Below are 13938 nucleotides of genomic sequence, written 5' to 3' on the forward strand. Positions count from 1 at the left end.
AAAAACATGGATCCCCCTCTCCCGATTCAAAACACCATGGATCCCCCCCTCTCCCGATTCAAAACACCATGGATCCCCTTCTCCCAATTGAAAACACCATGGATCCTCCTCTGCCAATTGAAAACACCATGGATCCCCCTCTCCCAATTGAAAACACCATGGATCTACCTCTCCCGACTCAAAACACTTATTTGGCATTCCTGACTGCTCTTCACCTGTCCAGTGATAGAAACTAGGCACCTTGATCTCCGCATGTAAGTTAAAACAAGGTGTGGCGTTTATCACCAAATTCATTCTACCTCTGTGGTTTAGTTCAGGATAGTCAATTCATTATGATTTTAAAAAATACACATATTACTAAAGTATGAAAAAATAATGTACAGTTTGGAAAGAATTTAGTATAATATTTCTCTATTGGTACAGAATATGGGATTTTTATTTATTTATTATTTTAAACATAAAAGGGGGTGGAAATATGACCAGCAATATACACTAGATAAAATATGTTTTCCATTAAAACAGTTAATAAACAAAAGATCATAACATTTTAGGTGTAAAGTAAGCATATACACAAACATCACATTTTTACAGAAATGTTTAGATGGTACCAGACTCCGCTATAAAAGTAAACTTAATCTATGAATGGAACAGTGGCATACTGTTGATACATGAGCACACAATGTTCAGATGCCCTTATGCATCTCTCTTTGCAGAATGATAAAGGCCATCATCCTAGTCAATCTGTCTGTCTGTTCGTCCGTGGTAAGATGAGTTTCAGCATACACACAAGGCAGCTTTACGTTTCTGTGGTAGGATGACAGGAACATTGGGGGAGTGTCTCTGTCCCTTTTCACCTCGCCTCAGAGGGGTTCGGTCACCGAGTCTGCGGCGAGACGTTCTAGGGGACAAGGGACTGCGTGAAGAACGGGCCAGGCTGCGGCGAGGCATCCTGGGAGACAAGGGACTGTGCGGGGACCGACCAAGGCTGTGGTGTGCTATGCTGGGGGAGAGGGGAGTGTGTGGCGGCCTACGAAGCCTCCTCACCAGAGGGGTGGATGGTGCCGAGAACCCTGAAGTCCCTGTGCCTTCAATTGCACAAACGTTCAAGGTTCTGTCTGTTGGGGTCACTCTCTGAGAGTCCACCTCTGCCAGGGGCTCTGAAGGGGGACAGAGACCAGCCTCACACAGGCTACTCCTCCACTCCAGAGCTGGGAGGGGGAGAGGCTCACCCACAGTGGACACAGTGTTTACCTCTGGGTTCTGCTGGAACAGGGCAGATAAACAAACAAAGGTTAACATTCTATATTCCATCAGTCATGATATGAAGCAAACAAAGCACACCTGAGTAGATTCCAGAAAATAAGGGTTATTGCAACACTAATGTAGTGCTGAGCGATTAAACAAAATGTTGGTTACTTTCTGGTTTTCAAAACAACTAATTGACTGACATTGGTTCAATTATTTTTTATTAAATTTCACTCAGTTTTGTTCTGTGAGCTTAAATGCGCACATTGTGCAGTATCTCTAGAGATAAATCAGATCAAGCCCGAACAGGGCAATGTAGAAGACAATATTCTACATAGTTTACCGCATAGGGAAAAAATGGTAATTAACTACAAATGACCATAATTCATTGCACACCTACTTGTCGGGTGTGTTTCTTATATGCCTGTTAGGTTAGTGTGCGGCAGACACGGAGAGCAAGAGAAGAGACAGAATAATGTGCGATTGAGAGGGATTGAGTGCAGTCGCTTTGTGAGGCATCTCTAACCTGATGTGACCGAAATTATTGATAGTCAATTATTGATAGTTGGTATTCAGCAGTCAGAAAAGTATGTCTTATTTATTTTGAAGAACTACTAAAATAGTGATTTTGTCAGACAGCATCTCTATAGAGATGAGATGACATGGAACGAAATAAAGTAATCAAATAAAACAAATGTAATATACACAACTGAAATATTTTAGTAAAGTAAAGTGAATCAATTATGGTTAATAAGTGATACTCAGTAATGGGCAGTCACTCCCATCATGGGTTTATTCTGTTTTGTTACAGCATTCAACCCATATACTGCATAGTGCATTTAATGTTTTTTTTAAATGATCTTGACTGAAAACCAACCCGAAATGACCTCAGAAAGCACTAATCTCTCAGCACTACATAAATGAGAAAACAAGGTGGCTGCCTTCATGTGGAACGTAACTGCCAATAACAGACATCCTCCAGCTTTCCCGGAGTTCTGGTCAACATCATTTTGTTAGTTTAAATCAGAACGATAAGAGAATGCAGATATGCAATTAACCAAGATCCATCACCTAACCCTGAGTCAGAGGTCTGGACTGGATCAAGATGAAAAACCATAGCCAGACCACAGGCTACCTTTTTAGCGCCTCTATGTCTAATCGTTGTTTTTAGTTCAATTCTGCATTATCAGCATCACAAGTGCACTGCAGGGAAAACAGGAGAAGATCAAAGAGTCCCACCCCTCTCACCCTGAATAAGCCCACGCTCCACTTAAGAGGGCTGTGAAAAGGCTGTGGCAGCAGAAACCTCTTTCTCAAAGCTAAGGATCCAGATCACATTCTGCGCATGTGTTATTTAACACGTTCTTATTCTACATAGCTGCTGCTCCCACGCCCATTCCTTCAGTTTCTCTCTTTACTCACCCTCTTTTGAACCATGTTCTAGCCAGTCTATGCCTCATTTCTGAACAGCTGAAATAAATAAACTGCAGCGATTTGAACGAACATTCCAAAAGAGATATAGCCTATTATGAAGGCTACAACCTTCCCTGTCTGTTGTAACGGATATTGCAGTTGCACAAGCAGGACGCAGTCCCTACAAAAATCTGTGTTTTGTGTGATGTAGGCTATAGTTGCTGCCATAACGTAGACACAGTTCCTGGGGGGAAAAAGTAACACTACTACTTAGAATGGCTCTCTGCCTTCTGCTTAGCCAATGTTTGCAATGAAGAGACATTCAATCTCTAATTAGACTAACAGTACGTGTCGGTGTCTTGCTTGTGTTTTATATGCTGCCTAGATAGCTTCATGTAAGACCCCACTTCAGTTTTGCATTGGGGCTAAACACAATCTGAGTTTTTCGCTTCTTTCTCAATGATCCTGGAAGAACCGCACGAGTAGGCTACCTAGCTGTTCCATCTCTGGGCAGACGAACGTTCTAGGCAGCCAAGCCGGTAACTAGAGTCTGACAAGGGGCGAGTTCGTTTTGCGTCGACTGGTGCGCCAACATGTAAATAGTTTTGTATGTAGTCTTAACTCCCCCTCTGGAAAAAAAGAACAACATCGTGATCATGCTTAATACCCTAACCTTTTGCAATAGTTTGAATATGTCGACCATGTCTTTTGTGCACAACATGAACTTTGAAGGCTACACCAGACAAAGGCGTTCATCGCCGATTTAGGAGGGGCAAGCAGCAGCAGAGCAGGCAGCTGAGTGAGCTCAGCTATGTAAAAAAAATCTGAAAGGACAGGAAAGCGGTATGGGAGTGTACAGCGGCAAGTGTAAAAAATAAAAAAAATTATGCACATGCGCAGAAATATCTGTATCCTTATCCGCAGCAAACCGGGTTCAAGAAAATCCAGAACCGCAGCCACTCCGTTTACAGAAAACTTCTGCCTGCTCTCTAGCTTTCCTCTCTTACTAAAACACTAGACGGCTGCTTCTTTGAATGGGCCAACAGTACACAAACTACATGCACAGGTCTGTTAAAGTCAGAGTCCCTCTTCATTTGTGAATACAGAAATTGGGGCCCACTCATCGTCAGCAGCTTTGTCTCCCTGTTCAAAAACAGCATCCATGAGGGTAGCTACACTCCAACTGCTTGGTGTGAACACAAGCAACGTAGCCTAGCAGAACATTTAACAGCTGAGAGTAGTGACACTCCTAAATGTTTAATCTTAAAAATGTTTATGACAACAAATGTCAACTTGTACACTTTCATTTACAATTCACTGAGTGGACAGTCACCTCACTCCCATTCTAGGTGTCGCCAATGCCCATGTTCTTCATCAAAATAGACCTCCCCATCCTCCTCCTCTGTCTGTCCCAAAAAACAAAAAGTAATCTTGGTGAAGAAGCGGTCAGATTCCACAACGCAGCCGTAAACGACTGGAAAGACCCACTGACACTGGGGTTCCAGGTCGCACTAGCAATTCTGCTTTTAATCAAGGCTTCAAATACAATGTTCAATGGAATGCAAATTTAAAAAAACACTGGTTACATTTAAGCCTGACGGAAGTATTAAAATGTGATGGTGCTGTTCCAAGTTACCCTTGGTACGTACCATAATGGGGCCGTCGTAACGGCGGGGAGAGTTTGCGGTTGTAACGGGGGGGATCTTATCAAGGCCCTCTGCCATATTGACATAGAGCTCCTGTAGGTGCATGGTCATGGGTGGCTCATCAGGGTGCTGCACGGTTATCACTATGACCGTTGTGTTGTCTGCACGGAGCATGCGCTGGCGCCAGAACAGCAAGGCCGTGCATCCTAACCGTTTGGCACAGGACCATCCCTTAGGGCCCTAAGAGCAGACATAGTGACACCATCAACCTGTTAGAAGGGCATCGGCAGACATCCAAGACGGTTGGGTCTGAATGGGAAACAAGAAGCTCTGGCTTACCACCATCTGGTCGTGGCACTCACACATAGCGACAGCATCCTTAGCTGGCATCATGTTCCACAAGCCATCACTACCCAGGATGATGTAGCGGTGCTTCTTAGGGTCAATGGTCATTACAGTGACATCAGGCTCTGGAGAGACCACAAACTCCCCACTGTAGAAGTCATAGCTCCACAGGTCCCCTGTCAACAACAAACCACACACGCTTCATCACTGGGCAAATATTAAATGAAATGATTGGATGACAAGCTTACTGGAAATCATACTGTTTGCATAAAGGCAGCAGCTATGGAGCGGTAAGGTATCTAGTGGAGGGCAGAGGAAACTTGTGTTTAGGCCAACAGTGTAGTGCTTACCCAACGCTCTGGCCACAGCAAGAAAGGGAATCTGGTCTATGACAGTGCTCCTCCTGACAGGGCCATTGTGGGTCAGTCTGGGCCTCTTCCACACCACACGGTTCACCCCGGACTTCTTCACTACACTGAAAAAGGACACAAGCACAACAGGCACGGAGGATTTATTATGTGATCATATCCTGAACAAAAATATAAAAACGCAACACACAACAATTACAGTTCATACAAGGAAATCAGCCAATTGAAATTAATTCATCAGGTCCTAATCTATGGATTTCACATGATTGGTCAGGGGTGCAGCCATGGGTAGGCCTTGAAGAGCATAGGACCACCCACTTGGCAGCCAGGCCCAGCCACAGAATTAGTTTTTCCCTACAAAATGGCTTTATTACAGACAGAAATACTCCTCAGCATCCCCCACCCCCACTCAGACGATCCCTCAGGTGAAGAAGCCGGATGTGGAGGTCCTGGGCTGGCGTTGTTACACTTGGTCTGCGGTTGGACGTTCAGCCAAATTATTCCTGGTGACAGCATGCCAATTGCACACTCCCTCAAAACTTGAGACATCTGTGGCAAAACTGCACCTTTTAGAGTGGCCTTTTATTGTCCCCAGCACAAGGTGCACCTGTGTAATGATCATGCTGTTTAAATCAGCTTCTTGATCTGCCAACCCTGTCAGGTGGATGGATTATCTTGGCAAAGGAGAAACGCTCACTAACAGGGATGTAAACACATTTGTGCACAACATTTGAGAGGAATATCAAATCACTGTTCACTCTAACCCCCCCCCCCCAAAAAAAACCTGCAGGTCACAGACTCATTGGTCGGCCAGCTACTTGTTCTACTTCATAAATTAAACTAGGCTTCTTTACTTTTAAAAGGTTAAATTCCCTAGTCAGAAAAGTCTGTATAGCCTTCTCCCGCTAGAATGAACGATATACAGTACATCTTCTAGTAATCTATTGATAGAACAGGCGCCTGTCAGTCACAAAGTGAGTGATGACAGGGAAACTGCTGGTCTGCCGTCTGTCCTGCCTCTCGTTACCCGTGTTATTTATGTGCGCTGCGGTTGGCTGCAGTCAAACTTATTTTCATGTTAGTTAATTTACACGTAATGCAAGTGGTAACGATGAGTTGAAACACTTCATTGTTGTGTGGCACATTAATTTTTTCACATAGCCATCCACAGAGTCGGGTCGTATAGGCTATTTACTGTGTGCTTTGATTGACAACCGAACAGTAAGTGTTGACTAGTTCAGTGTTTCTCAACTCCAGTCCTCCAGGACCCCCAACAGCACACATTTTTGTTGTAGCTCTGGACAAACACACCTGATTCAACTCATTGATGATTAGTTGACAAGTTGAATCCGGGGCTACAACAAACAAAAAAAGTGTGCTGTTGGGGGGATTGGAGGACTGGAGTTGGGAAACACTGGACATGCATTTTTTTTTTAACGGCGTCGAACTGACTGAAAAGTCGATCTCCTCTATCCCTTTGCTATTTATAGATCATACAACGTAGTTATATGTCCATCGTATCACAACCAGTGAACCAAAGATCTCGTTTGTATTTTCCTAGGATTCGAAGCCTATGTTGAGACTTGCCAGGGACCGCTAAAATGACTTGTCAGTGTAGCATACTGATGGTGACGGGCTGTTCGAACTATCCGCTCTTTCTGAATGGCTCTTTTAGGTGAACGTCAGGAACCGAATCGTGATAGAGACATTCATTTGGCCCTCTAATTTGCATACTGGAAGGTTTCTACTGCTTTTTGGCAATTATCTGCAGCTAAATTATGAAAATATTCAATGAAGATGGTGAATCCTCACTGCAGGAACAACAGGTAGTGGCTAGAGTCTCATTCTGGTTCAAAATACAAAAAGCTAATCATACTTACACTACATTACCAAAAGTATGTGGACACCTCCTCGTCGAACATCTCATTCAAAATCATGGGCATTTATATGGAGTTGGTCCCCCCTTTGCCACAATAACAGCCTCCACTCTTCTGGGAAGGCTAGATGTTGGGGATTGCTTACATTCAGCCACAAGAGCATTAGTGAGGTAGGGCACTGATGATGTTGGGCGATAAGGCATTGCTCGCAGTCAGCGTTCCGATTCATCCCAAAGGTGTTCAAATGGGGTTTAGGTCAGGGTTCTGTATAGACCTCGCTTTGTGCACGGGGGCATTGTCATGTTGAAACAGGAAAGGGTCTTCCCCAAACGGTTGCCACAAAGTTGGAAGCACATAATCGTCTAGAATGTCATTGCATGCAGTAGCGTTAAGATTTCCCTTCACTGGAACTAAGGGGCCTAGCCCAAAACATGAAACAGCCCCTGACCATTATTCCCCCTCCACCAAACTTTACAGTTGGCACTAGAGGTCGACCGATTAATCGGAATGGCCGATTTCAAGTTTTCATAACAATCGAAAATCGGTAATTTTGGACGCTGATTTTTTATTTTATCTTTATTTAACTAGGCAAGTCAGTTAAGAACACATTCTTATTTTCAATGACGGCCTAGGAACGGTGGGTTAACTGCCTTGTTCAGGGGCAGAACGACAGATTTTTACCTTGTCAGCTCAGGGATTCAATCTTCCAACCTTACGGTTAACTAGTCCAACGCTCTAACCACCTGATTACATTGCACTCCACGAGGAGCCTGCCTGTTACGCGAATGCAGTAAGAAGCCAAGGTAAGTTGCTAGCTAGCATTAAACTTATCTTATAAAAAACAATCAATCAATCATAATCACTAGTTATAACTACACATGGTTGATGATATTACTAGTTTATCTAGCGTGTCCTGCGTTGCATATAATTGATGCAGTGCGCATTCGCGAAAAAGGACTGTCATTGCTCCAACGTGTACCTAACCATAAACATCAATGCCTTTCTTAAAATCAATACACAGAAGTATATATTTTAAACCTGCATATTTAGCTAAAAGAAATCCAGGTTAGCAGGCAATATTAACCAGGTGAAATTGTGTCACTTCTCTTGCGTTCATTGCACGCAGAGTCAGGGTATATGCAACAGTTTGGGCCGCCTGGCTCATTGCGAACTAATTTGCCAGAATTTTACGTAATTATGACATAACATTGAAGGTTGTGCAATGTAACAGGAATATTTAGACTGATGGATGCCACCCGTTAGATAAAATACGGAACGGTTCCGTATTTCACTGAAAGAATAATTGTTTTGTTTTCGAGATGATAGTTTCCAGATTTGACCATATTAATGACCTAAGGCTCGTATTTCTGTGTGTTATTATGTTATAACTAAGTCTATGATTTGATAGAGCAGTCTGACTGAGCGATGGTGGGCACCAGCAGGCTCGTAAGCATTCAATCAAACAGCACTTTCGTGCGTTTTGCCAGCAGCTCTGCTGTTTATGAATTCAAGCCTATCAACTCCCGAGATTGGGCTGGTGTAACCGATGTGAAATGGCTAGCTAGTTAGCGGGTTGCGCGCTAATAGCGTTTCAAACGTCACTCGCTCTGAGACTTGGAGTAGTTATTCCCCTTGCTCTGCATGGGTAACGCTGCTTCGAGGGTGGCTGTTGTCGATGTGTTTCTGGTTCGGGCCCAGGTAGCGGCGAGGAGAGGGATGGAAGCTATACTGTTACACTGGCAATACTAAAGTGCCTATAAGAACATCTAATAGTCAAAGATATATTAAATACAAATCGTATAGAGAGAAATAGTCCTATAATTCCTATAATAACTACAACCTAAAACTTCTTACCTGGGAATATTGAAGACTCATGTTAAAAGGAACCACCAGCTTTCATATGTTCTCATGTTCTGAGCAAGGAACTTAAACGTTAGCTTTCTTACATGACACATATTGCACTTTTACTTTCTTCTCCAACACTTGGTTTTTGCATTATTTAAACCAAATTGAACATGTTACATTATTTATTTGAGGCTACATTTATTTTATTGATGTATTATATTAAGTTAAAATAAGTGTTCATTCAGTACTGTTGTAATTGTCAATATTACAAATAATTTTTTTTAAATTTAAATTGGCCGATTAATCGGTATCGGCTTTTTTGGTCCGCCAATAAATCGGTATCGGCGTTGAAAAATCATAGTCGGTCGACCTCTAGTTGGCACTACGCATTGGGGCAGGTAGTGTTTTCCTGGCATCCGCCAAACCCAGATCCGTCCGTCGGACTGTCAGATGGTGATTCATCACTCCAGACAATGTGTTTCCACTACTCCAGAGTCCAATGGCGGCGAGCTTTACACCACTCCAGCCAACGCTTGGTATTGCGCATGGTGATCTTAGGCTTGTGTGCAACTGCTCGGTCATGGAAACCCATTTCATGAAGCTCCTGACGAACAGTTCTTGTGCTGACGTTGCTTCCAGAGGCAGGTTGGAACTCATTAGTGAGTGTTTATTTAAATTTTTTACCCATTTGTCTCCCCAATTTCGTGGTATCCAATTGGTAATTACAGTCTTGTCGCTGCAAGTCCCGTACGGACTCAGGAGAGGCAAAGGTCGAGAGCTGTGCGTCCTTCGAAAACACAACCCAGCCTGCTTCTTGACATAATGCTCGCTTAACCCGGAAGGAGGAAACACTGTACACCTGCCGACTGTGTCAGTATGCATTGCGCCCGGCCCGCCACAGGAGTCGCTAGATGGGACAAGAACATCCCTGCAGGCCAAACCCTCCCCTAACCCAATTGTGCGACGCCCCATGGGTCTCCCGGTCGCGGACGGCTGCGACAGAGCCTGGACTCGAACCAGGATCTCTAGTGGCACTTCTAGCACTGCGATGCAGTGCCTTAGACCACAGCGCCAGTCCGGAGGCTGGTGGTGAGTGTCGCAACCGAGCACTCGGTGGTCCCATTTTGTGAGCTTGTGTGGCCTACCACTTCGCTGCTGAGACGTTATTGCTCCTAGACATTTCCACTTCACAATAACAACACTTACAGTTGACAGGGGCAGCTCTAGCAGGGCAGAAATTTGATGATCTATATTGTTAATCAACAGGGAATCTGTTTACTTGACAGAACACCACATTTGTTCTTATGTTTTTTCAACAATAAACTAAATTGAAAGAGTACACTATATTTAGTTATTGCCTAAATAAATTACAATAAAAGAGTAGACTAGATTACCTTTTCTGACGAGGTTATTAATCTACCGCCTTTCCTCAAAGTCCCACCCACAGTGATTGACAGGTCCAAAACCCTACCAACTATGACAAACATCCTGCCCCCTCCCTTATAACCCCACACACAGTGATTAATTGACAGGCCAAACCGCTAAAGGGATAGTTAACCCAAATAACAAAATGACACATTGGTTTCCTTACAGCCACTGAGCCAATAAAATATATAATTTGAAGAACAATTTGGCTGGCTACTCCATGTACTTCCGGAACACACTGAGCACTGACAAACTGAGACTGTAGTGTCCCCTCCAACTCACCTGCCCCCAAGTCTCTCAATGCGCTCCTTCTCTTTGGGAAGTTCAGGTTTGTGGTCCTGTGTGACTTCCAAGGCCCTGATGTTCTTTTCACCGGGCTCTTTCACCCCAACAACCACTGCCGAGTCCCCCACATGGGCTACGTACATCAGATCCCCTCGGATCAGCACTATACTGGCCGTTGTTCCTGCCGTACTGGGCTGGCCGGTCAGAGTCTTGGGCCACTCAGCTGTAGGATTAAGATGGGGAAAGCATTGGAGAACATTATTATGAACAAACATCTTGCGGGCAACACAGATGAGTGGATGTGACAATTTGGCATGAGGCCATCATATGAAGTGTATTCAGATTAGAGGAAATCAGGAGACATTTGGATGACACATGTCAGAGGTTGGGACAAGAGCACGCTTGTCATGAGATAAACTCATCATTGCTTTTGGAACATAAGGTTGACATGCTGACCTTTTATGCTCTACTTGCAGTGCTAGGTATTCACAAACCCCCAAACTTGTTTTGTCTTCCCAAACCCCCGAGCAATAACGTTACATAGAAAAGACCTGCTCATAAAATTGCCAGTTAATAGCTAATATTAAAAGGGATGGATATCAGAACTGTAGCAGAGAGGACGAGGCGATCATATTTGGTAGTAGCAGCAGCAGCAAAAAGGGATTAGCTAGCTACACACTGTACAGTAGCTAGCTAAACCAGTTATTGTGGAGCCATAATTTCGCCACACTAACTTGAGCGTTGTTGGCTAGCTAGCAGGTAGATAGCGTCAGTCAGCGAAGAAGCTACAAACACAAGCTAGGCGAGCTAACTAGTTCACTTACGTAGCTCTTTCCACATATCATGGTGGCAGGCAATGAACCCCTTTCGAATTGCTTCACAGACTTCTCCTTGATCTTCTGACCAAAACCCCCTTTGCTTTTTCAGAATACCCCACAGATTGTCTCGCGCAAAATGAGCAGCTTCTCGCCCTCCGTGACCGTCAAATACACCAAAAAACGCCACAGACTTCCGAACGACCGTGTGCACTTCTGGAACTTCTGCCTGGGAAATGTCCTCATGCTTCTCGCATGTTATTTTTTCTGTCCACATTGCACTAACAGGCACTGATTCTTGAACGTTGTCGGGGGAATTGCTTATTATGGTCTGCTCAGTATGACCATTCTCCTGTTTCTCTACTTTTGACTCCCCTTGTTGTTCTACCGAGTTCAGACCACCCTCTGCTGGCTCTGGTTCAGGCGGTTCGTACTCCACTTTAAACTCAATAACATCCTCCATGTATCTCCTTCCTCCTTGCTCGGAGAATGCACTAACTCGGAAAATTAATGCGTCGTTCATGGCTATGAAAACTCCAAGCAAAGCTATACAATAAATACTTGTCCACCGGTTATGCTAAGCCGTGTTTGAAGCAAAAATCTGCCGTGATATCTTGATCGAAAAACCTTTTCCCCGTTCCTTCCTTGCTTCTGTTTATTTTTCGACGACTGGTCGTAAGGTATTTGAACCACCTGTGTGAAGCTAGCCACAATAGTAGAATTTGCGGTTTGCCTTAAAAATAAAAGTCCCCAATTGAAACATCCAAACGGATACAAATAGAGGAATAATGCCATACTTGGACTAGATCATGTTTAACCAGGTTGGAATGTTTTTATATAGCTTAAAAATAAATACAATAACGAATTAATTTGACAATAAACAGTAAAGTTCAAATCCCACTGTGGATTTATTAGACTGCATAATTGCTTTGGGGGCATACATATATGCACTGTACAGCCTTCCCTATGGAGTGTGCACCCATGAAGTGGGTTATCAGCTTACTCAGTGAAACACGCAGAGTCCAATTCTAAAGAGTTTACACAAATATTAGCATCATAGCTCTTAATGCAGAACTTTGACTGTGCAGAATCTCTCCACAGTTGGTCTATTATGAGTTTTGAACATTCATATTATATTGTATAGCCTTATCTATAGTGTGCACCCATGAAATGGGGTATCAGTCTACTGAGTACACCCACATATTACAATTCCAAAGAGTTTAAAGAAATATTAGCTTCATAGCTTTTATTGCAGGAATTTGAAACCACTGTGAAGTGAGTCACATTAGCTAACCGGTCAGCCTATAATAAATCTTGAACATTCATATTACACTATTGTACAGCCTTACATATAAAGTGTGCTCCGGGGGAGAACAACCTCTCCCTCTCTTTGAAGCCACGGAAGTTCAAGGCCGACCGCGTTGTTAGCAAAAAACAGTATTATAGTGAATGGGAAAAAGTAAACTTTTTTTAAAGACAATCATGGTACCAATAATTGCTTCTAATACACCAGATGTATGTCCTTGAACCAATTATTGTAAAATCGCACACAGAATAAGTGATATGGATAACTTGGTTGCTAATGGTAGCCTGCAGTACCCCAGTCGGCCTTCAATAAAATTACTCAATGAGAGGCTGCAGCACTGAGCTAGCCTGCAATGTCATTTCCTGGAGTATTTCGTATTTATATTGAACACAAATATAAACGCAACATCAACAAATTCAAAGATTTTACTGAGTTACAGTTCATATAAGGAAATCAGTCAATTGAAATAAATAAATTAGGCCCTAATCTATGGATTTCACATGACTGGGCAAGGGTGCAGCGATTTTAGCCACTGCATCTCAGTGCAAGAGGCGTCACTACAGTCCCTTGTTCTATTCCGGGCTGTATCACATCCGGCAGTGATTGGGAGTCCCATAGGGCGGCGCACAATTGGCCCAGAGTCCTCCGGGTTTGGCCGAGGTAGGCCGGTTAATTGTTCTTAACTGACTTGCCTAGTTAAATAAAGGTCAAAGAAAAAATAAAGAATTTAAAAAAAAACAGCTCTGGTGGACATTCCTGCAGTCAGCATGCCAATTGCATGCTCACTCAAAACTTGAGTCATCTGTTGCATTGTGTTGTGTGACAAAACTGCACATTTTAAAGTGGCCTTTTATTGCCCCCAGCACAAGGTGCACCTGTGTAATTGTCCTGCTGTTTAATCAGCTTCTTGATATGCCACACCTGTCAGGTGAATGGATTATCTTGGCTAAGGAGAAATGCTCACTAACAGGGAAGTATACAAATGTGTGCACAACATTATAAAGAAATACGCTTTTTGTGCTTACGAAACATTTCTGGGATTTTTTATTTCAGCTCATGAAACATGGGACCAACACTTTACATGTTGCGTTTATATTTTTGTTCAGTGTAGTATTTATTAGGATCCCCAATTAGCTACTGCCGAGGCAGCGACTACTCTTCCTGGGGTCCAAACAGGAAACAACAATAAAATACACAATATACATAGCACTACATTTACATAAAAAAATAAAAAAGAATGATTGGTCGCATACACATATTTAGCAGATATTATTGCGGGTGTTGCGAAATGCTTGTGTTCCTAGCTCCAACAATGCAGTAATATCTAACAATACACAAAATACAAATCAAAAATTAAAAGAATGAATT

The 13938-nt window shown here is 43.2% G+C and overlaps 1 protein-coding gene across 2 annotated transcripts; it reads right to left on the reverse strand.

Annotated features, from left to right (window-relative positions):
- Nucleotides 1–418: 418 nt before the first annotated feature.
- LOC120057204 (protein phosphatase 1D-like) lies at nucleotides 419–11938 on the reverse strand. Of its 2 annotated transcripts, none has more exons than XM_039005709.1 (6): nucleotides 11274–11938; nucleotides 10447–10672; nucleotides 5000–5124; nucleotides 4644–4825; nucleotides 4308–4544; nucleotides 419–1260 (listed from the first exon to the last, which is right to left on the reverse strand). In XM_039005709.1, the coding sequence occupies exons 1-6, from the start codon at nucleotides 11785–11787 to the stop codon at nucleotides 775–777; spliced, it is 1770 nt and encodes a 589-aa protein (XP_038861637.1). In that variant the 5' UTR covers nucleotides 11788–11938; the 3' UTR covers nucleotides 419–774. The 2 variants fall into 2 exon arrangements, with proteins under 2 accessions (XP_038861637.1, XP_038861636.1); XM_039005708.1 differs by having other exon boundaries at nucleotides 419–1263.
- Between the last annotated feature and the right edge of the window lie 2000 nt (nucleotides 11939–13938).

Source organism: Salvelinus namaycush, chromosome 12 (assembly GCF_016432855.1).
Source record: "Salvelinus namaycush isolate Seneca chromosome 12, SaNama_1.0, whole genome shotgun sequence".
NCBI classification, from domain to species: domain Eukaryota; kingdom Metazoa; phylum Chordata; class Actinopteri; order Salmoniformes; family Salmonidae; genus Salvelinus; species Salvelinus namaycush.